Genomic DNA, 22266 nt, shown 5'->3' on the forward strand with positions numbered 1-22266 from the left:
TTTCCTTTCCTCTCTTCTCCTTTCCTTTCCTCTCCTCTTCCCTTCCTTTCCCTTCCCTTCTCTTCTACTCTCCTCTCCCATCCCCTCTCCTCTTCCTTCTCTCTCTCTCACACACTTCCTTTCTTCCCCTCTTCTCTCTCCTTTCCTATTCCTTCTCCTTTCCTCTCCCGTTTCCTCTTCCCTTCCCTTATCTTCCCTTCTCTTCTCTTCTTTTCTCATCTCTTCTCTTTCCTCTTCTCTTCCCTTTCCTCTTCTCTTTCCCTTCCTCTTTTCTTCCCTTTCCTCTTCTCTTCCATTTCCTCTTATCTTCTCTTTCCTTTTCTGTTCTCTTCTCTTCCCTTTCCTCCTCTCTCATCCCCTCTTCTCTTCCTTCTCTCTCTCTCACACACTTCCTCTCTTCCCCTCTTACCTCTCCTTTCCTTTTCCTTCTCCTTTCCTCTCCTGTTTTTCCTCTTCCCTTTCTTTCCCTTCCCTTTTCTTCTCTTCTTTTCTCCATTCTGATTAATTCTATTGCATTTTTTTCAAAATTCGAATTTCAGAAGACAGGTATATTCTTTCTATTTTAATATATTCTAATCTATTCTATTCAAAGCTATGCTATTCTATTATTTTCTATTCTATTCCTTTATTTTCTATTTTGTTCTTAAATTTATTCTATTTTTTATGCTTTTCTTTTATACATTTGAATTTTGGAAGACGACTATATTCTAGCAATAATACACATTTTCTTTGAAGGAAATTAGCAATAGTCAGAAAAATATTTATATTCTGAATTTGTTTTCAAATTTGAGTCAGATTTCGGACAAAATTTTATCTTGTTATTTCAGATTTGCTTAAATTCATTACTATTGTAATATCCAAATCTCCGAATAAAGTGCCTTGATTATCAGTGCAGCTACAGAAGTGCCCATTAGTGCAGCTACTCAGTACCCATCAGTGCAATTTCTCAGTGCCAACTAGTGTTGCCAGGGGCGGACTGACAACTCATGGGGCCCCCGGGCAATAGGGGATCATGGGGCCCCTGTGTCCTTGCCCAAACTCAAAAAAGCCTATGAAAAAGGTACCAGGAGCATCTCATGGGGCCGCCTACTGACCCCGGCCCTCGGGCAGTGCCCGAGTTTCCAAATGGTCAGTCCGCCCCTGAGTGTCGCCTATCAGTGCCACAACTTATGCCAATCAGTGCAGCCTATCAGAGCTTATCAATGCCACCTCATCAATGCCCAACAGTGTTGTCTCATCAGTGCATATCCGTGCAGCCTCATTAGTGCCCATCAGTACAGTCTCATCATTACCCATCAGTGCAGTTTATCAGTGCCACCACATCAGTACTCATCAGTGCTGCCTCATCAGTGAACATCAGTACAACCTCATTAGTGCCCATCAGTGCAGCCTCATCAGTGCCCATCAGTGCACCCTCTCAGTGCACATAAGTGAAGAAGAAAAATTACTTATTTGCAAGATTTTATAACAGAAACAAACATTTCAAAATGTTAGTTTTTTTTGTTTGTTTATCAAAAAATAAAAAACCCCAGTGGTGATTAAATACCACAAAATGTGTGGTATAATGTGTAATGTTCTTCCTGAGCTATTAACTGGGAGTTTCTCCTTATTAACTGTACAGTGAGAGAAGTATACCGTATTTTTCGCTCCATAAGACGCACCTGGCCATAAGACGCACCTAGGTTTTTGAGGCAAAAACAAGAAAAAAAAATATTCTGAACCAATGGACTGCAGACACAGTACATGGGATGACCAGAGACTGCAGACACAATACAGGAGATGACTAGAGACTGCGGACACAGTACAGGAGATGACCAGAGACTGCGGACACAGTACAGGAGATGACCAGAGACTGCGGACACAGTGCAGGAGATGACCAGAGACTGCGGACATACTACAGGAGATGACCAGAGACTGCAGACATAGTACAGGGGATGACCAGAGACTGCGGATATAGTAGAGGAGATGACCAGAGACTGCGGACATAGTACAGGAGATGACCAGAGACTGCGGACATAGTACAGGAGATGACCAGAGACTGCGGACATACTGCAGGAGATGACCAGAGACTGCGGACACAGTGCAGGAGATGACCAGAGACTGCGGACACAGTACAGGAGATGACCAGAGACTGCGGACACAGTACAGGGGATGACCAGAGACTGCGGACACAGTACAGGGATGACCAGAGACTGTGGACACAGTACAGGAGATGACCAGAGACTGCGGACACAGTGCAGGGGATGACCAGAGACTGCGGACACAGTGCAGGGCATGACCAGAGACTGCGGACACAGTGCAGGGGATGACCAGAGACTGCGGACACAGTACAGGAGATGACCAGAGACTGCGGACACAGTGCAGGGGATGACCAGAGACTGCGGACACAGTGCAGGGGATGACCAGAGACTGCGGACACAGTGCAGGGGATGACCAGAGACTGCGGACACAGTGCAGGGGATGACCAGAGACTGCGGACACAGTGCAGGGGATGACCAGAGACTGCGGACACAGTGCAGGGGATGACCAGAGACTGCTGACAGTGCAGGGAATGACCAGAGACTGCGGACAGTGCAGGGAATGACCAGAGACTGCGGACAGTGCAGGGAATGACCAGAGACTGCAGACAGCGCAGGGAATGACCAGAGACTGCAGACAGTGCAGGGAATGACCAGAGACTGCAGACAGTGCAGGGAATGACCAGAGACTGCGGACAGTGCAGGGAATGACCAGAGACTGCTGACCTTTGGGGAGGGAGGGGGAGTGGGTACCTGAATTTGACAGGTACCCGCTCCCACTTCCGCGGAGTTGTCCTTCACTCTTCTTCCCGGGCCGGCTTCTGTGACAGCCGGGTGCCCACTGCGCATGCGCGAGAAGCGCTGCGCTTTGTGAATGGCCCGGCGCCTTCTGGGACCTGTCATGTGTCCCAGAAGACACCGGATCATTCACAAAGCGCAGCACATGCGCAGTGGGCACCCGGCTGTCACAGAAGCCAGCGCGGGAAGACTGTGCAGCGCTGAAGCGAGGAACAGGTAAGGTCCTGCAGGAGAGAACAGCTGAGAGGCCGGCCCGGTATTCTGACATGGTGGCCGCAAAAATACCGGACCGGCCGCTTTATATTCGCTCCATAAGACGCACTGAAATTTTCCCCCCTTTTTTGGGGGGAAAAAGTGCGTCTTATGGAGCGAAAAATACGGTAATTCCTCAATATAGCTTGTCCCAGCTTTAAGAAGGACCCCGCTCTTCAGACATTTTATAATTTAAGGGTCCAACCTAGAAGATGAGTGTGTACCCACATGGTGGTGGTGCACTGTTTTGGAGTCACATCTTGATGTGGAGAATTTTGACAACTAAATATTTTATACTTTAATTATTTGGACTGATGGACACATTTTTTTTAATAGCACCTCCTCTTCCTTTTGTTCACTTGTTTCTTGAGCAGTTATTGTATGTTTATTCACTTATTTTAGCATGGTACATCTTTGTGTGTACATCATATAGACCTTTCTACTGCAGTCTTGCTGTGTCCCTGTTGTCATTCATTGGATTTTAGTTCTTTCATTAATAGAGGCTCAGCATCACAAGCGGACATTACCTTGAGGGTCTTCATGCAAATATAGCCTGCCTAAGAATGCCCACTCGTCCAGACTTATACCCACCTATAACAGCATTTTGATATTTACATAACTTCTCCCACTAGCCATAATCTGCCTGGATTGCATAGATAAGCACAGAGACCCTGTGATAATGTCACTAGGTCTATAATAAAGTATGTAATGAAAACAGAAGGGTCATACTTATCTATGTCCTTACCATGTTGATGAGAGGGCAGGGAGGGACCAGGGAGAGCAAAATATAGGCAGATTGAGCTTCAGATTTAAAGGACAATAAATAAAAAAATTAAATCATTTGTCTGATTATATAAATGGCAGAATATCAATCCCACTTGATGGTCCTTGGATCTAAGAGGTCAAGGGAAAGCTGCTGCACATCCAGGCCGTTCAAACTGTAAATCATTAGGATGTTCTCTTTACTGACCCCCCAGTAATGATCACACAGCAATACATTCTGAGCATCCACTGATAATGTCCCCACACCTTCATCATAGTCACACTGCCGAAAAAAACACATAGAAGAATAGAACTCACATTTTCATTGTAGAATGTAATATCAGGGTTTTCAAACGGGAACAATCAGCAGTTGATCGTACAGCTTCTCTCTTCCTCGACCTATCAAAAACAACTAGATATTAGAATAACACATCTCCTCTCCCTTTTCCCTCTCCTCTTCCTTTTCCCTTTCCTCTTCCTCTCTTCCCCTCTTCCCTCTCCTCTCCTATTACTTATCCTCTCTTCTCTCATCTCCTCTCCTTTCCTCCCATCTATTCTCCTCTTACCTCTCCTCTTCTCTCCCCACCCTTCCTCTCTCCTATCCTCTTTCCTTTTTCATTTCCTCTCCTCTCCTTTCCTCTTCCCTTTATTATCCTCTACTCTTCGCTTTCCTCTTCCTTCTTTCTCTCACTTCCTCTCTTCCCCTCTTCCCTCTACTCTCCTATTCTTTATCCTCTCTTCTCCCAGCCCCTCTCCTCTTTCCTCTCCTCTCCTCTCCTTTAATTTCCTCTCCTCCCATCTCATCTCCTCTTACCTCTCCTTTCCTCTTTCCTTTCCTCTCCTCCCCTCCCCTCTCCTTTTTCCTCTCCTCCCCTCCCCTCTACTTTTTCCTCTTGTCGTGTCTCCTCCACTCCCCTCTCCTTTTTCCTTTCCTCCCCTCCCCTTTTTCCTTTCCTCCACTCCCCTCTCCTTTTTCCTCTCCTCCACTCCCCTCTCCTTTTTCCTTCCCCCCTCTCCTTTTTCCTCTCCTCCCCTCCCCTCTCCTCTTTCCTGTTCTCTTCTCTTTCCTCTCCAGTCCCTTCTCTTCTCCTCTTCTCTTCCCTCTTCCTTCTCTTTTCCTCTTCCCTTCCCTCTCCTATCTCTTCTCTTCTCCTCTCCTCTCTCTCTCATATTTATATATATATATATACTGAATATGGCTAAAATTGTAGTATTTCCAATATGTCCATATATTTGGGAATAATATTTTTTAAATATATTTAAAATATATTTTTCTTCCATGTGGGATTCCTCAGAGATTCGGGTCCATATTGTCAGGATAGCATCACGCAGTTGCTGCAGATTTGTTGGCTGCACGTCTGTGAACCGTTGATACAAGGCGGGATGGATCCATGCTTTCATGTTGTTTACTCCAAATTCTAACCCCACCATCTGAATGTCGCAGCTGAAATTGAGACTCCAATGCCCGTTGTTTGGCAATCCCTTGCCTGAAATATTAGGTGCCCAATGACCTTAATAGGGTTTGGATTGACATTCAAATTTGCCCCTCATCCTCCCCCACTTCCACATACATTATGTATTGTCCTTCTGATTGTCTCTTTATCATCTTCTCTTTCTTTTTCCACCACCAATGGTTATACTTGTGTCCAGGGGCGGACTGACCATTTGGAAACTCAGGCACTGCCCGAGGGCCCAGGGTCAGTAGGGGGCCCCATGAGATGCCCCTGGTACCTTTTTCATAGGCTTTTCTGAGTTTGGGCAAGGACACAGGGGCCTCATGATCCCCTATTGCCCGGGGGCCCCATGAGTTGTCAGTCCGCCCCTGCTTGTGTCCCATGAGCAACCCTTTCCCTGGAAAAAATTTGCCAATGGCAAGATCCCTAATGAACCATTTACCCTTTGCTATGACGTTGCACCCTCTCTAGCAGGACCACTGAGATAATGTCCAGCTAGAAACAGAGATTTGGTGATTCAAATAATCCTTTCCTCGGGGATTGCCCATGTGACATGGACCTCACCCTACATCCAATATCTCTCTGTGCTCCCTATACACAAGGTGGAGCCCCACACACCCCTCTGGAATTATCTAACCTTGGAGACTTACCGGTCATTTCCAGGTCCTGGTTGACTCTGCTGACTCTGGTAGAAGACATAACATATCACCAAAGTATTAAGGATCAGGATGACCTTCCAATGGTAACGCCTCACCATTCTGGTATAACCCAACAGTAGCAGAACAACGTAGGATGTCTCAGGGGAATTCCACTCGCTGTCGAGGAAGTGACCCTTCCCCTTGGAAAGGTGTGCCCACCATAAATAAAACCTTATGTGATCTTCACAACATGATTCCGTATCTTCTCTGCCATGCCAGCAAGTCTCCAGACTCGTTGCCCAACTCTTTTCTTCCACCGACTGCCAGCAATCCTGAGAATGAAGTTAAAGCTTCAAATCTGAAATCAGGGCTAAACAAATATTGTCTACGCACAAAGGGCATGTGTAGGCTTCCTTGAATCTTGGTGTGCTTTATGTATTTCATCCAAATCCCTGCAGTAGTGCAGAATGGGAGAACATCTGAACTGTCTCCATGCAGGTGGCTCCAGCAATAAAGACCGGCCAAGGCACACTCTGTCACCGTAATGTACAGAACATTGATTTAGCTCTGATTCCTCCTCCACCCTCTGACAAAGCATACATTGTCACCCTATGTACACATCCAACACTGTCTGCTATGTGTCTCCCTATATACTCATCCAGTACTGATTCCTCCTCTGCTGTCACCTTATATACAGATCACTCATCCAGTACTGATTCCTCCTCCACCATCCCCTTATATACAGATCACTCATCCAGTACTGATTCCTCCTCCACTGTCACCTACCATCACCTTATATACAGATCACTCATCCAGTACTGATTCCTCCTCCACTGTCACCTTATATACAGATCACTCATCCAGTACTGATTCCTCCTCCGCTGTCACCTTATATACAGATCACTCATCCAGTACTGATTCCTCCTCCACCATCACCTTATACACAGATCACTCATCCAGTACTGATTCCTCCTCCACCATCACCTTATACACAGATCACTCATCCAGTACTGATTCCTCCTCCACCATCACCTTATATACAGATCACTCATCCAGTACTGATTCCTCCTCCACCATCACCTTATATACAGATCACTCATCCAGTACTGATTCCTCCTCCACCATCCCCTTATATACAGATCACTCATCCAGTACTGATTCCTCCTCCACCATCACCTTATATACAGATCACTCATCCAGTACTGATTCCTCCTCCACCATCCCCTTATATACAGATCACTCATCCAGTACTGATTCCTCCTCCACCATCACCTTATATACAGATCACTCATCCAGTACTGATTCCTCCTCCACCATCCCCTTATATACAGATCACTCATCCAGTACTGATTCCTCCTCCACCATCACCTTATATACAGATCACTCATCCAGTACTGATTCCTCCTCCACCATCCCCTTATATACAGATCACTCATCCAGTACTGATTCCTCCTCCACCATCACCTTATATACAGATCACTCATCCAGTACTGATTCCTCCTCCACCATCACCTTATATACAGATCACTCATCCAGTACTGATTCCTCCTCCACTATCACCTACCATCACCTTATATACAGATCACTCATCCAGTACTGATTCCTCCTCCACCATCACCTTATATACAGATCACTCATCCAGTACTGATTCCTCCTCCACTGTCACCTTATATACAGATCACTCATCCAGTACTGATTCCTCCTCCGCTGTCACCTTATATACAGATCACTCATCCAGTACTGATTCCTCCTCCACCATCACCTTATACACAGATCACTCATCCAGTACTGATTCCTCCTCCACCATCCCCTTATATACAGATCACTCATCCAGTACTGATTCCTCCTCCACCATCACCTTATATACAGTTCACTCATCCAGTACTGATTCCTCCTCCACCATCACCTTATATACAGATCACTCATCCAGTACTGATTCCTCCTCCACCATCACCTTATACACAGATCACTCATCCAGTACTGATTCCTCCTCCACCATCCCCTTATATACAGTGAAGGCAGGCCATAGACGGTGCAAATTGTTTTCCAGGTTGCAGGAAATAAATTGGCTTGATTTGTGTGGCAGCACAGTGACTGAATGGTTAGTACTTCTGCCTGGCAGTACTCGGGTCACTCCCCCAGAGAAGAAACATTTATTTTAAATATATTTTTAAAATATTCTTCCCTAATATATTAACATATATTTGAAATACTACAATTTTGGATGTATTCAATGTATTTCAAAATCTCTCTCTTTTTCTCTCCCTCCCCTCCCTCTCATATATATATATATACATATATCTTTTTTTTACATATATTCTTCAGATTAATTTTAACATATAAAGAAGTTATTTTAACATGTTTTATTTATATATCTATATATCCATACATACATACACTGTATGTTGAATGTGTTTTTTTATATATTTGTCTTCCGTGTGGGTTGGTTCGAATCCCAGCTACAGAACCACGTGCCTGGAGTTTGCATGTTCCCCCTGTGCCTGCGTGGGTTTCCTCTGGGTACCCCCACCATCCAAAGACATGCAGGTAGGTGACAGACAGAAAGGTAGGTGAATTGGCTCCTGTCTAAATTGTCCCTAGTATGTGTATGTATGAATGTGAGTTAGGGACCTTAGATTGTACGCCCCTTGAGGGTTAGGGACCTTAGATTGTACACCCCTTGAGGGTTAGGGACCTTAGATTGTACACCCCTTGAGGGTTAGGGACCTTAGATTGTACACCCCTTGAGGGTTAGGGACCTTAGATTGTACGCCCCTTGAGGGTTAGGGACCTTAGATTGTACGCCCCTTGAGGGTTAGGGACCTTAGATTGTACGCCCCTTGAGGGTTAGGAACCTTAGATTGTACGCCCCTTGAGGGTTAGGGACCTTAGATTGTATGCCCCTTGAGGGTTAGGGACCTTAGATTGTACACCCCTTGAGGGTTAGGGACCTTAGATTGTACGCCCCTTGAGGGTTAGGGACCTTAGATTGTACGCCCCTTGAGGGTTAGGGACTGATGTGAATGTACAATATATATGTAAAGTGCTGCGTAAATTGATGGCGCTATATAATTACATGTAATAAATGAATAGATTCCCCCATCAACACAGACAGTCTGGACAGGGGTAACTCTCATGCCGAGCCATCGTGTTCTCCCAGCATGGAGGCGATGGGGGTGGAGGAAGCCATCACCGCTAGGAGAGGACAGTGATTATTGCTATTGGCTATAGCAGCCATTGGAGATAATCGTATGTAAAATCTGACAGGCTGGTTGTACCCAAGATGATTGGTCAGTCAACCTGGGTACATTCAGCCTGCCTATATATGGTTCGAACCTCAGCAGGTTTCTGCTGAACTTGCCGAGATTTGAACAATCTATAGCCTGCTTTACTGATCCAGCACTGCTTCCTCCTCCAATTTATGACAAGACACACGTTGTCATCCAGGGGCAGACTGACAATTCATTGGGCCCCCGGGCAATAGGGGATCATGGGGCCCCTGTGTCCTTGCCCAAACTCAAATCACACCCGAAAAAGCATATACAAGGTACCAGGGGCATTTCATGGAGCACCCTACTGACCCCGGGCCCTCAGTCAGTGCCCGAGTGCTCAAATGGTCAGTCCGCCCCTGTTGTCACCTAATATAGAGAATATTGATCCAGCACTGCTTCCTCCTCCACTTTATGACAAGACGCACGTTGTCTCCTAATATAGAGAGTATTGATCCAGCACTGCTTCCTCCTCCACTTTATGACAAGACACATGTAGTCATCTAATATAGAGAGTATTGATCCAGCACTGCTTCCTCCTCCACTATCTGACAAGACACATGTAGTCACCTAATATAGAGAGTATTGATCCAGCACTGCTTCCTCCTCCACTATCTGACAAGACACATGTAGTCACCTAATATAGAGAATATTGATCCAGCACTGCTTCCTCCTCCACTATCTGACAAGACACATGTAGTCACCTAATATAGAGAGTATTGATCCAGCACTGCTTCCTCCTCCACTATCTGACAAGACACATGTAGTCACCTAATATAGAGAGTATTGATCCAGCACTGCTTCCTCCTCCACTTTATGACATGAAACATGTTGTCACCTAATATAGAGAGTATTGATCCAGCACTGCTTCCTCCTCCACTTTATGACAAGACACACGTTGTCACCTAATATAGAGAGTATTGATCCAGCACTGCTTCCTCCTCCACTTTATGACATGAAACATGTTGTCACCTAATATAGAGAGTATTGATCCAGCACTGCTTCCTCCTCCACTTTATGACAAGACACACGTTGTCACCTAATATAGAGAGTATTGATCCAGCACTGCTTCCTCCTCCACTTTATGACAAGACACATGTAGTCACCTAATATAGAGAGTATTGATCCAGCACTGCTTCCTCCTCCACTTTATGACATGAAACATGTTGTCACCTAATATAGAGAGTATTGATCCAGCACTGCTTCCTCCTCCACTATCTGACAAGACACACGTTGTCACCTAATATAGAGAGTATTGATCCAGCATTGCTTCCTCCTCCACTATCTGACAAGACACACGTTTTCACCTTTATATAGAGAATATTGATCTAGCACTGCTTCCTCCTCTACTATCTGACACAACACACGTTGTCACCTTATGTAGAGAATATTGATCCACTACTTCTTCCTCCTCCAATTTATGACACGAAACACGTTGTCACCTTATGTAGAGAATATTGATCCACTACTGCTTCCTCCTCCAATTTATGACACGAAACACGTTGTCACCTTATGTAGAGAATATTGATCCAGTACTGCTTCCTCCTCCACTATCTGACAAGACACATGTAATCACCTAATATAGAGAGTATTGATCCAGCACTGCTTCCTCCTCCACTATCTGACAAGACACATGTAATCACCTAATTTAGAGAGTATTGATCCAGCACTGCTTCCTCCTCCACTATCTGACAAGACACATGTAGTCACCTAATATAGAGAGTATTGATCCAGCACTGCTTCTTCCTCCACTTTATGACATGAAACATGTTGTCACCTAATATAGAGAGTATTGATCCAGCACTGCTTCCTCCTCCACTATCTGACAAGACACACGTTGTCACCTAATATAGAGAGTATTGATCCAGCACTGCTTCCTTCTCCACTTTGTGACAAGATACACGTTTTCACCTTTATATAGAGAATATTGATCTAGCACTGCTTCCTCCTCTACTATCTGACACAACACACGTTGTCACCTTATGTAGAGAATATTGATCCACTACTGCTTCCTCCTCCAATTTATGACACGAAACACGTTGTCACCTTATGTAGAGAATATTGATCCAGTACTGCTTCCTCCTCCACTATCTGACAAGACACATGTAGTCACCTAATATAGAGAGTATTGATTCAGCACTGCTTGCTCCTCCACTTTATGACAAGACACACGTTGTCACCCAGGGGCAGACCCAAAAAAGCATATACAAGGTACCAGGGGCATTTCATGGAGCCCCCTACTGACCCCGGGCCCTCGGTCAGTGCCAGAGTGCTCGAATGGTCAGTCCGCCCCTGTTGTCGCCTAATATAGAGAGTATTGATCCAGCACTGCTTGCGCCTCCACTTTATGACAAGACACACGTTGTCTCCTAATATAGAGAGTATTGATCCAGCACTGCTTCCTCCTCCACTATCTGACAAGACACATGTAGTCACCTAATATAGAGAGTATTGATCCAGCACTGCTTCCTCCTCCACTTTATGACAAGACACACGTTGTCACCTAATATAGAGAGTATTGATCCAGCACTGCTTCCTCCTCCACTTTATGACAAGACACATGTAGTCACCTAATATAGAGAGTATTGATCCAGCACTGCTTCCTCCTTCACTTTATGACAAGACACATGTAGTCACCTAATATAGAGAATATTGATCCAGCACTGCTTCCTCTCCACTATCTGACAAGACACACGTTGTCACCTAATATAGAGAGTATTGATCCAGCACTGCTTCCTCCTCCACTATCTGACAAGACACATGTAATCACCTAATATAGAGAGTATTGATCCAGCACTGCTTCCTCCTTCACTTTATGACAAGACACACGTCACCTTATATAGAGAATATTGATCCAGCACTGCTTCCTCTCCACTATCTGACAAGACACACGTTGTCACCTAATATAGAGAGTATTGATCCAGCACTGCTTCCTCCTTCACTTTATGACAAGACACACGTCACCTAATATAGAGAGTATTGATCCAGTACTGCTTCCTCCTCCACTTTATGACAAGACACACGTCACCTTATATAGAGAATATTGATCCAGCACTGCTTCCTCTCCACTATCTGACAAGACACACGTTGTCACCTAATATAGAGAGTATTGATCCAGCACTGCTTCCTCCTTCACTTTATGACAAGACACACGTCACCTAATATAGAGAGTATTGATCCAGTACTGCTTCCTCCTTCACTATCTGACAAGACACATGTAGTCACCTAATATAGAGAGTATTGATCCAGCACTGCTTCCTCCTTCACTTTATGACAAGACACACGTTGTCACCCAGGGGCGGACTGACAGTTCATGGGGCCCCCGGGCAATGGGGGATCATGGGTCCCCTGCGTCTTTGCCCACACCATATAAAAGGTACCAGGGGAATTTCATGGGGCCCCCTACTGACCCCGGGCCCTCGGTCAGTGCCCGAGTGCTCGGATGGTCAGTCCTCCCCTGTTGTCACCTAATATAGAGAATATTGACCCAGCATTGCTTCCTCTTTCACTTTATGACAAGACACACGTTGTCACCTAATATAGAGACTATTGATCCAGCACTGCTTCCTCCTCCACTTTATGATAAGACAAACGTCACCCAGGGGCGGACTGACAATTCATGGGACCCCCGAGCAATAGGGGATCATGGGGCCCCTGTATCCTTGCCCACACTTAAAGCACACCCAAGAAAGCATATAAAAGGTACCAGGGGCATTTAATGGGGCCCCCTACTGACCCCGGGCCCTCGGACAGTGCCTGAATACTCGAATGGACAGTCCGCCACTGTTGTCACCTAATATAGAGGATATTGATCCAGCACTACTTCCTCCTCCACTATCTGACAAGACACACTGCTCAAGGAGGAGGAGACAGGAGCGCTGGAGGGAACCCAAAAAAGGAGAGGATTGGGGCTGCTCACTGCACAGAGCAGGTAAGCATAGACCTGTTTGTTGTTTTAGAAAATTAAAAAAAGAGCCTTTAGTGTCACTTTAAGTCCTAATATGGGATCCAGAACTCATAGACTTGGAGAGACTTTGGGTGGGAAAGAGCCTTCGTCCCTGACTACACATTCTTTAGTCCTGAAAGGGTTAATATGCCTGTGAGAGATGGCTGAAGAGGGCAGGAAGCAGCTACAGGGTTTCCATGAGATTTTGTGTGCATTAGGACATGCTTGTGAGAAAGAGCTGTGCTCCATTTGGTTCCTGAGACACTGCTGAACCATGATACCATTTTCTTTGGACCCCTGGAGCAGGTGGGGACTTTAAATCCTTTTAAAGGACCAGTTTACGCTGGCGGTGATCCAAAGTTTGGCTTTGTTCCAGAAATGAATGGACTGTGTTTTGTTTTTCATGCTAACAAATAAGTTGTTTTTGTTTGCCTTTTTGAAAGTAAAGACTGTTTGCTATTACAATACAGCTGGCTAGTGGTTGAAACCCCCAAATACCACAATATTAAGCTGAGAATACAATTTTAACCCCCGTGGTTAAGCTATAAAACAAAACCTGAGTTTTGGGCATTGAACTTTGAAAAGTTTATAGATTGACTCAGACAGTACGATTGACTAAAACGATCTTGCCAGTTGGTCTACAGATGTCTTCCTGGAATCTTACATGAAATCCTCTATTTTATTGGCTTCAGGATACCCTTTGTTTTGTTGATTAATATTGATTGGGAGGTTTTTTTTTTTTAAATTAAAATAACAAACATGTTATACATATCTGCTCTGTGCAATGGTTTTGCACAGAGCAGTCCCTATCCTCCTCTCCTTGGGTCCCCTGCCGGCGGTTCTGGGCCCATGCCAGGTGCCCCCATAGCAAGCCACTTGCTCTGGGGGCACATGTGTATTCTTGCTCTGGCTCGCTCCCTGACTCAGCTCTCTCCTCACTGGCTCTCAGCTAATGGCTCCTGCTGCTGTATCTGAACCAATGAAGGGGAGGGGAGAGACGAGAGCCTCGGCTCTAGTGCACATTACTGAATCAAGATTGAGCTCTGGTATGCTGGACCATCTTAACCACTTCCAGTCCGAAAACTTTTACCCCCTTCCTGCCCAGGCCAATTTTCAGCTTTCAGCGCTATCACACTTTGAGTGACAAATGCATTTTTTTTGACAGATAAAGCTTTATTTTGGTGGTATTTATTCACCACTGGGGTTTTTTTTTTCAAAAATTGTGAAAAAAAGTTATTCAATTATCTTTTTAGTAAAAAAAAAAAATAACCCAAATTAGTTTATAACCAAAGATTATAACTTTTTTTAAATTTTTTTTACATTTTTATTTTTTTTATATTATTTATTTATTTTTTTACATACTGTCACCCTAGTAGTACAGTGTCACCATGGTGACACCATACTACTTGGTGGTGATGAAGATTTTTATTTTTTTTTTACACTGATTGTTTTTACACCCATAAAGGCTGTAAAATCAATCATTTCTCCTTCTCTCTGGCTGCATTCTTACAGCCATTGAGAAATGCTGTGTGAGCTGTGATTGGTCACTTGGTACAAGGCTGTTGTGAATAGCCCTGTACCATGTGACCTCTGTGATCATTCACAGATTTCACATGTAGTAAGCAATAATGTCAGAAGTGACATCTTGCTTACTACTCTGCATGTGATCACTGATTGGCCACGGAGGACACAGCGCGCACAGCGCGCACCGGATCTCCCAGGGAGAATGCACAGCTTGAAAATGCGGGTGCCGTTTATGAACAGCAACCCACCCCTGGACTGCCACCATCCTGCCATTTATAAACAGCAGCTGGACAGGAAGTGGTTAATAGCATCATGGGACCCTGGTCAAAGTAATGTACTGGGGCCCTTACCAACCTGCTCCAATTTACGCACCTATTATCAATTAAAGAATAAATAGTTGATAGAATTAAACTTATATTTATTAGTAAATTTTCAATAGAGAAGATGGGACTTTCAGGGTGCATGAACATGAATACCAAACATATTAAAAAGTTATATATTTTTGATTTCCTATTTTTTAAAAAGCACAACAAAAAAAGGAAAAAATACAGAAACATAAAAACAATTTCAGTACTAGGAGTAAAACTGAGATTCAAACTTGAGTATATAATTATAGTTACTCCCATATATTTATTAGTACTTTTAATAAATTTAATATTAAATGATAAGAAAGTGTGCCATCAATCAAAGACTAATACTGGCCAAACTGGGACAGCTTAGTAAAAAGCGTGACTGTCCTGGCAAATCCGGGACAGTTGGCAAGTATGATGTAATGCAAAATTATCAGGGGGCCCCCATGCACCTGGGGTCCTTGGGCAGTGACCAGGGGTGCCCATGCATTAAGACAGCCCTGCAGGTATGTATTTAGGGGAGGCTGCGGGGGAAGAAGATTTTTTTTACCTTCCGTCCAAGTGTTCAAGAGCAGTAGAACAAAATACATTTTTATCTGTCTAAAACAATGCTAAAAAATTTATACGGGTACAGTATATAAATAAATTAAATTATAAATTTTGAACAATTATAATTTTAGGTTATCAACTAATTTGGGTTACTTTTTTTACTTTTTAAAAAGATACCTGAATACATTTTGGCCAAGATTTATGAAGAAAGATTATTAATTTGCAAAATGTTATAAGAAAAACACATTTTTTTTTTTCAAAACGTTTGGACTTTTTCATTTATATAGCAAATAAATAAAAATCCCAGCGGTGAATAAATACCACCAAAATAAAGCTTTATCTGTCTTGAAAAAAATGCTAAAAAATATGGGTACAGTGTTGCATGACCGTGCAATTGTCATTCAAAGTGTGATAGCGCTGAAAGCTGAAAATTGGCCTGGACTGGAAGGGGGGAAAGTGTCCGGACTGGAAGGGGGGGAAAGTGTCCGGACTGGAAGGGGGGAAAGTGTCCGGACTGGAAGGGGGGGAAAGTGTCCGGACTGGAAGGGGGGGAAAGTGTCCGGACTGGAAGGGGGGGAAAGTGTCCGGACTGGAAGGGGGGGAAAGTGTCCAGACTTGAAGTGGTTAATCTCGAATTCTTTACCTGTGACAAAAGATGAGAAGACTTTTCTTTTCCTCTGATTTCATGTGGACCTGCTACACGCATAACATGTGCCACACACAGAGAATCCTTTAATATCATATAGAGTCATAGTGTTCTTATCTCTTATTATATTATTATTATTATTATTATTTTACAGGATTTATATATTATTATTATACAGGATTTATGGCGCCAACAGTTTGCTCAGCACTTTACAATATAACGGGAGACAATACAGCAAAAAAGCACTATATATTAATAATAATAATATACCTTATTAGGGTGGCATAGTAGAGGATACTGCACATGTAAGCTGATAATAATAATAATATAAATAAAACAAATAATAATGTAAATAAAAATATACAGTGTAATAATATTATACCGTATAAGGGTGGCATAGCAGAGGATATGTCAGATATTAGCTGATAGAAAATAATATAAATACAAAATATAATAATAATAATAATGTAAATCCAATTTATTATTATTAATATTAATAATACCCTATAAGGGTGGCATAGCAGAGGATACTGCAGATATTAGCTGATAATAACTATAATAATACAAAAAATATCATAAAAACAATAAAATATAAGGGTGGAATGCAGAGGATATTGATGATAATATTATTATTATTATACAGGATTTATATATTATTATTATTATTATTATACAGGATTTATGGCGCCAACAGTTTGCTCAGCACTTTACAATATAACGGGAGACAATACAGCAACAATACATTTCAATACAAGAGGGATAGGAGGGCCCTGATCCTGGGAGCTTACAATCTAAGAGGGAGGGGCTGGTGGTACAAAGGTAGTAACTGTGGGGGATGGACTGGTTGGAAGAGTAGAAGATTCCATTATTGGCTGAGGGCAGGATAGGCTTCCCTGAAGAGATAGGTTTTCAGAGATCGCCTAAAAGTGAGTAGAGTAGGCGATAGTTTGATAAATTGGGGTAGAGAGTTCCAGAGGATGGGGGAAGCTCTGGAGAAGTCCTGGAGATAAGCATGGGAGGAGGAGACAAGGGAGCTAGAGAGCAGAAGGTCATGCGAAAAGCAGAGAGTACGGTTTGGGTGATATTTGGAGACATCTCTTCTTTATCTCTCCTAAGAATTTATCAATGTTTAACCCCCCTGGCGGTATTCCCGAGTGTAGCTCGGGGTAAAGTTTCAGCACCACAAGCGGTAACCCTCCCCCCCCCCGAGCTACACTCAGGAATACACTGCAGCGTTGCTCAGGGATCCCTCCAGCACTTACCTTGTCCTGCGCTCCCGCGATGTCCCCCCTGCAGTGTCCCCGGCCATCTCCTCCGGCCAATGCCGGCATCTGTCTTCCGGGTTCATTCCCTGCGACGTCGGGACGTACGGGGGACGGAAATGGCGGGAAATTTGAAAATGACAAAAAGTGACATTCACTAAATACACTAAAATCACATAGTATAACATTCCTGTATCAAACCATTTCACATACATTTTGTCCCGAGTGCTTTGTCCGGCGCCCTGCCTGCATTTTTACTGTTCGTTCTGCCTGGAAACTGAGAAACGTCCATGGCGTCTAAAAAGCGTCCCTTTAGGTCAGACGCGGTTTTAGACCGGCTAGAGAACAGCGATAGTAAATCAGAACCACTTGCAGAATTGAGTGATAATGATTCGTGGGGGAAATTCCTCATCAGACACTGAAAACGATTCTGCGACTTTGCTCAGCGATGTGCGAACTTGGCGCTCTATTTCACATTTCAGTGTTTTTGGTTTGATTATATTATTGAATTACATTTAATATTATTTTTTATGATTATTTATTATATTATAATTTATGATTTCATGTTTCAAATTTTATCATCCCCGGGATGTTTACTAGACTCTTGTTCGGACAGATTTCAGTGAGTTATTCCTAAAAATTACAGCCTACAATAAAAAACTACATATTTCCATGCAAAAAAATGTACCGCTTTGAGCACAGAAATACTGACATAATCAGACCGCTAGGGAGGCTAATAAACAGGGATGGACTGACCGTTTGGAAACTCGGGCGCTGCCCGAGGGCCTGAGGTCAGTAGGGGGCCCCATGAGATGCCCCTGGTACCTTTTTTTCATAGGCTTTTTTGAGTTTGGGCAAGGACACAGGGGCCCCATGATCACCTATTGCCCGGGGGCCCCATGAGTTGTCAGTCCGCCCCTGTTAATGAACATCTCAATCAGTTACCTGATAAACCTACATTTATTTATCGGAAAGCCCCCGCCCTTAGGAACAGGATAGTGAAAAATGTCATTGACCCCCCTAAGAAGAACATTATGACCCTGTTTGATATTAAAGGATTCTCTGCGTGTGGCAGATGTAATTTCTCGGGTTCACAGGAAATCGGAGGAAAAGAAAAGTCTTGTCGTCTTTTGTCACAGGTAAAGAATTGGAGATCAGGGATTGTATTAGATGTCAGAGGGGGAGGTCTGTGCCATCTCATGTCCTTGTGGGTTCTAGTTTATTATTATTGGTTTATTCCCTTTACTGCATTGAATTCAGTGAGATAAGAAACCTTCAACTTTTACAACCACTTTAACTATGGTTAAACGTTGTCTTCATGAGCCTGCAGGCCTTCATTCTACTTATGAGATGGTGACTTCTGGACTCATCGGTAAGGCTGGCCATATATTATACAATTTTCTTGAGATTTTTGCTTTAGATTTACCAAAAACCATATAATATGAGGTCAAACCCAAACAACACTTTCACTTATATCCAGTTAGTACTACATAGATGAAGGTATATCTAAAGGAAATTGGACAGAAAAGTGTACAGTGTATGGTCAGGCTAAGAGTGTGACAAAAGAACTTGAGAATAGACAGGACTGATAGGATGGGAACACAATGGAGTCAAACTGGCCATGTGCTAGCAGATTTCCAAACGAACGTACACGCATACATTTTTTGAGAATTAACCACTTCAAGTCCGGACACTTTCACCCCCTTCCAGTCCGGACACTTTCACCCCCTTCCAGTCCGGACACTTTCACCCCCTTCCAGTCCGGACACTTTCCCCCCCTTCTAATCCGGACACTTTCACCCCCTTCCAGTCCGGACGCTTTCACCCCTTCCAGTCCAGACACTTTCCCCCCCTTCCAGTCCAGACACTTTCCCCCCCTTCTAATCCGGACACTTTCACCCCCTTCCAGTCCGGACACTTTCCCCCTCTTCCAGTCCAGACACTTTCACCCCCTTCCAGTCTGTACACTTTCCCCCCCCTGCCTGTCCGGACACTTTCCCCCCTTCTAGTCCGGATACTTTCACCCCCTTCCAGTCCGGACACTTTCACCCCCTTCCAGTCCGGACACTTTCACCCCCTTCCAGTCCGGACACTTTCACCCCCTTCCAGTCCGGACACTTTCACCCCCTTCCAGTCCGGACACTTTCACCCCCTTCCAGTCCGGACACTTTCACCCCCTTCCAGTCCGGACACTTTCACCCCCTGCCTGTCCGGACACTTTCCCCCCTTCCAGTCCGGACACTTTCACCCCCTTCCAGTCCGGACACTTTCACCCCCTTCCAGTCTGTACACTTTCCCCCCCCCCCGCCTGTCCGGACACTTTCCCCCTTTCCAGTCCGGACACTTTCCCCCCCTTCCAGTCCGGACACTTTCCCCCCTTCCAGTCCGGACACTTTCCCCCCTTCCAGTCCAGACGCTTTCCCCCCCTTCCAGTTCGGACGCTTTCCCTCCCTTCCAGTCCGGACGCTTTCCCCCCCTTCCAGTCCGGACGCTTTCACCCCCCCTTCCAGTCCGGACACTTTCACCCCCTTCCAGTCCGGACACTTTCACCCCCTTCCAGTCCGGACACTTTCACCCCCTTCCAGTCCGGACACTTTCACCCCCTTCCAGTCCGGACACTTTCACCCCCTTCCAGTCCGGAAACTTTCCCCCCCTTCCAGTCCGGACACTTTCCCCCCCTTCCAGTCTGGACATTTTCCCCCCCTTCCAGTCCGGACACTTTCCCCCCCTTCCTGTCCAGGCCAATTTACAGCTTTCAGCGCTATCACACTTTGAATGACAATTGCGCGGTCATGCAACACTGTACCCATATGAGTTTTTTAGCATTTTTTTGAGACAGATAAAGCTTTATTTTGGTGGTATTTATTCATCACTGGGATTTTTGTTTTGCTATATAATTGAAAATGTCCAAACATTTTGAAAAAAGGTGTTTTTCTTATAAAATTTAGCAAATAAATAATATTTCATCATAAATCTTGCCCAAAATGTATTCAGTTATCTTTCTAGTTAAAAACAAAATAACCCAAATTAGTTTATAACCAAAAATTATAATTTTTTAAAACTTTTTTTATAGTATTATTTTTTTTTTTTTTTTTTACATACTGTCACCATGGTGACACTGTACTACTTGTGGGGAGTGATGAAGATTTTTTTTTTTTACACTGATTGTTTTTACACCCATAAGCAATCATTTCTCCTTCTCTCTGGCTGCATTCTTGCAGCCATTCAGAAATGCTGTGTGATTGATAGGATGGGAACACAATGGAGTAAAACTGGCCATGTGCTAGCAGATTTCCAAACGAACGTACACACATATATTTTTATGTTTATTATTTTTTTATTTCAGGTACTTACATAGGTCCGTCAATTTGCGCAGCACTTTACATATATATTGTACACTCACATCAGTCCCTAACCCTCAAGGGGTGTACAATCTAAGGTCCCGAACTCACATTCATACATACACATACTAGGGCCAATTCACCTACCAGCATGTCTTTGGAGTGTGGGAGGAAACTGGAGTACCCAGAGGAAACCCACGCAGGCACAGGGAGAACATGCAAACTCCAGGCAGGTTGTGCCATGGCTGGGATTCTAACCAACAACCTTAGTACTGCCAGGCAGAAGTGCTAACCATTTAGCCACTGTGCTGCCCTATGTTCTAACTTCTTTTTTTTTTTTTGATGCTGTATGTGAGAAAGGGTGTTTATGGTCTCTTTCAGAATTATATTACCTACAATCACACGTGGATGTTGTCAAGGGACAAATGAATATATAAGTGCCAAAGCTGATGGACAGTATCTGAGATAGTCAATCATTTTCCAATTCCTGAATTGATGTCTGAGATACGGCTTTCAGTGCAAGATTACTGTATGTATGAACAGTGGTGTATTTAGGTTTTGTGCTGCTCTAGGCAACACAAAAATCGAAAAAGTGAAATACTACAATTTTGCCCGTATTCAATGTATTTAAAAATATATTTCAATACATCTTCCTAGGAACAAATATAAGGGTGGCTTTCACACTGCTCTGTGGGTCCCATAGACTTCTGGTTTCAAAAACCGCTTCAAAATTGCAGCTTAGAGGTCTATAGGAAAGTGCAGATAACCCACATGAAACCTTCAGGTTAGCTGGGCTTTGCCCAAAGAGCATCCGGACCGTATCAGAGCAGTGTGGATCCATCTTTCGGCCCGGAAAAGATTACAAATATACTGTACATGTGTATATATACTGCATATATACACTCCCTGGCAGGGACCAACTGATAATTTGGAAACTCGGGCACTGCCCGAGAGCCCAGGGTCAGTGGGGGGCCCCATGACTTGCCCCTGGTACCTTTTTCATAGGCTTTTTTGAGTTTGGGCAAGGACACAGGGGCCCCATGATCCCTTATTGCCCGGGGGCCCCATGAGTTGTCAGTCTGCCCCTGCTCCATGGTCACTTTATTAGGTACACCTTGCTAGTACTGAGTTGGACCCCCTTTTGCTTCCGATCTGCCTTAATTCTTCATGGCATAGATTCAACAAGATGTTGGAGACATCCCACATGGAAGAAAAATATATTTTAAATATATTTTAAAAATATTATTCTCAAATATATTAACATATGTGAAATACTACAATTTTGGCCGTATTCAGTATAGTTCAAAATATATATATATACAGTGCATATCTACCGACAGTTCTAACCACACATGATTTCAAAAGGGTGTCCCATTTGTCTACGCGTTTCTCGGGTCTTGTCTGCTTCTTCAGGATGAGGGAAACCCAAGCTATAAAATGTATTCTTTCACAATGTT

General features: G+C 43.9%; 1 protein-coding gene across 1 annotated transcript in view; it reads right to left on the reverse strand.

Annotated features, from left to right (window-relative positions):
- The window catches only part of LOC149449635 (alpha-2,8-sialyltransferase 8F-like), a 39784-nt gene extending 33428 nt beyond the window's left edge, over positions 1 to 6356 (reverse strand). The window contains exons 1-2 of the mRNA XM_089692974.1: positions 5935 to 6356; positions 4149 to 4229 (exon numbers count right to left, since the gene is read on the reverse strand). Coding sequence (XP_089549100.1) covers positions 4149 to 4229; positions 5935 to 6041 — 188 coding nt within the window. The 5' untranslated portion in view covers positions 6042 to 6356. The remainder of the gene's footprint in view (positions 1 to 4148; positions 4230 to 5934) is intronic.
- Positions 6357 to 22266: the final 15910 nt, after the last annotated feature.

This window comes from Staurois parvus, unplaced genomic scaffold (assembly GCF_062004578.1).
Source record: "Staurois parvus isolate SC_StPar_1 unplaced genomic scaffold, SC_StPar_1.0 ptg000609l, whole genome shotgun sequence".
NCBI classification, from domain to species: Eukaryota; Metazoa; Chordata; class Amphibia; order Anura; family Ranidae; genus Staurois; species Staurois parvus.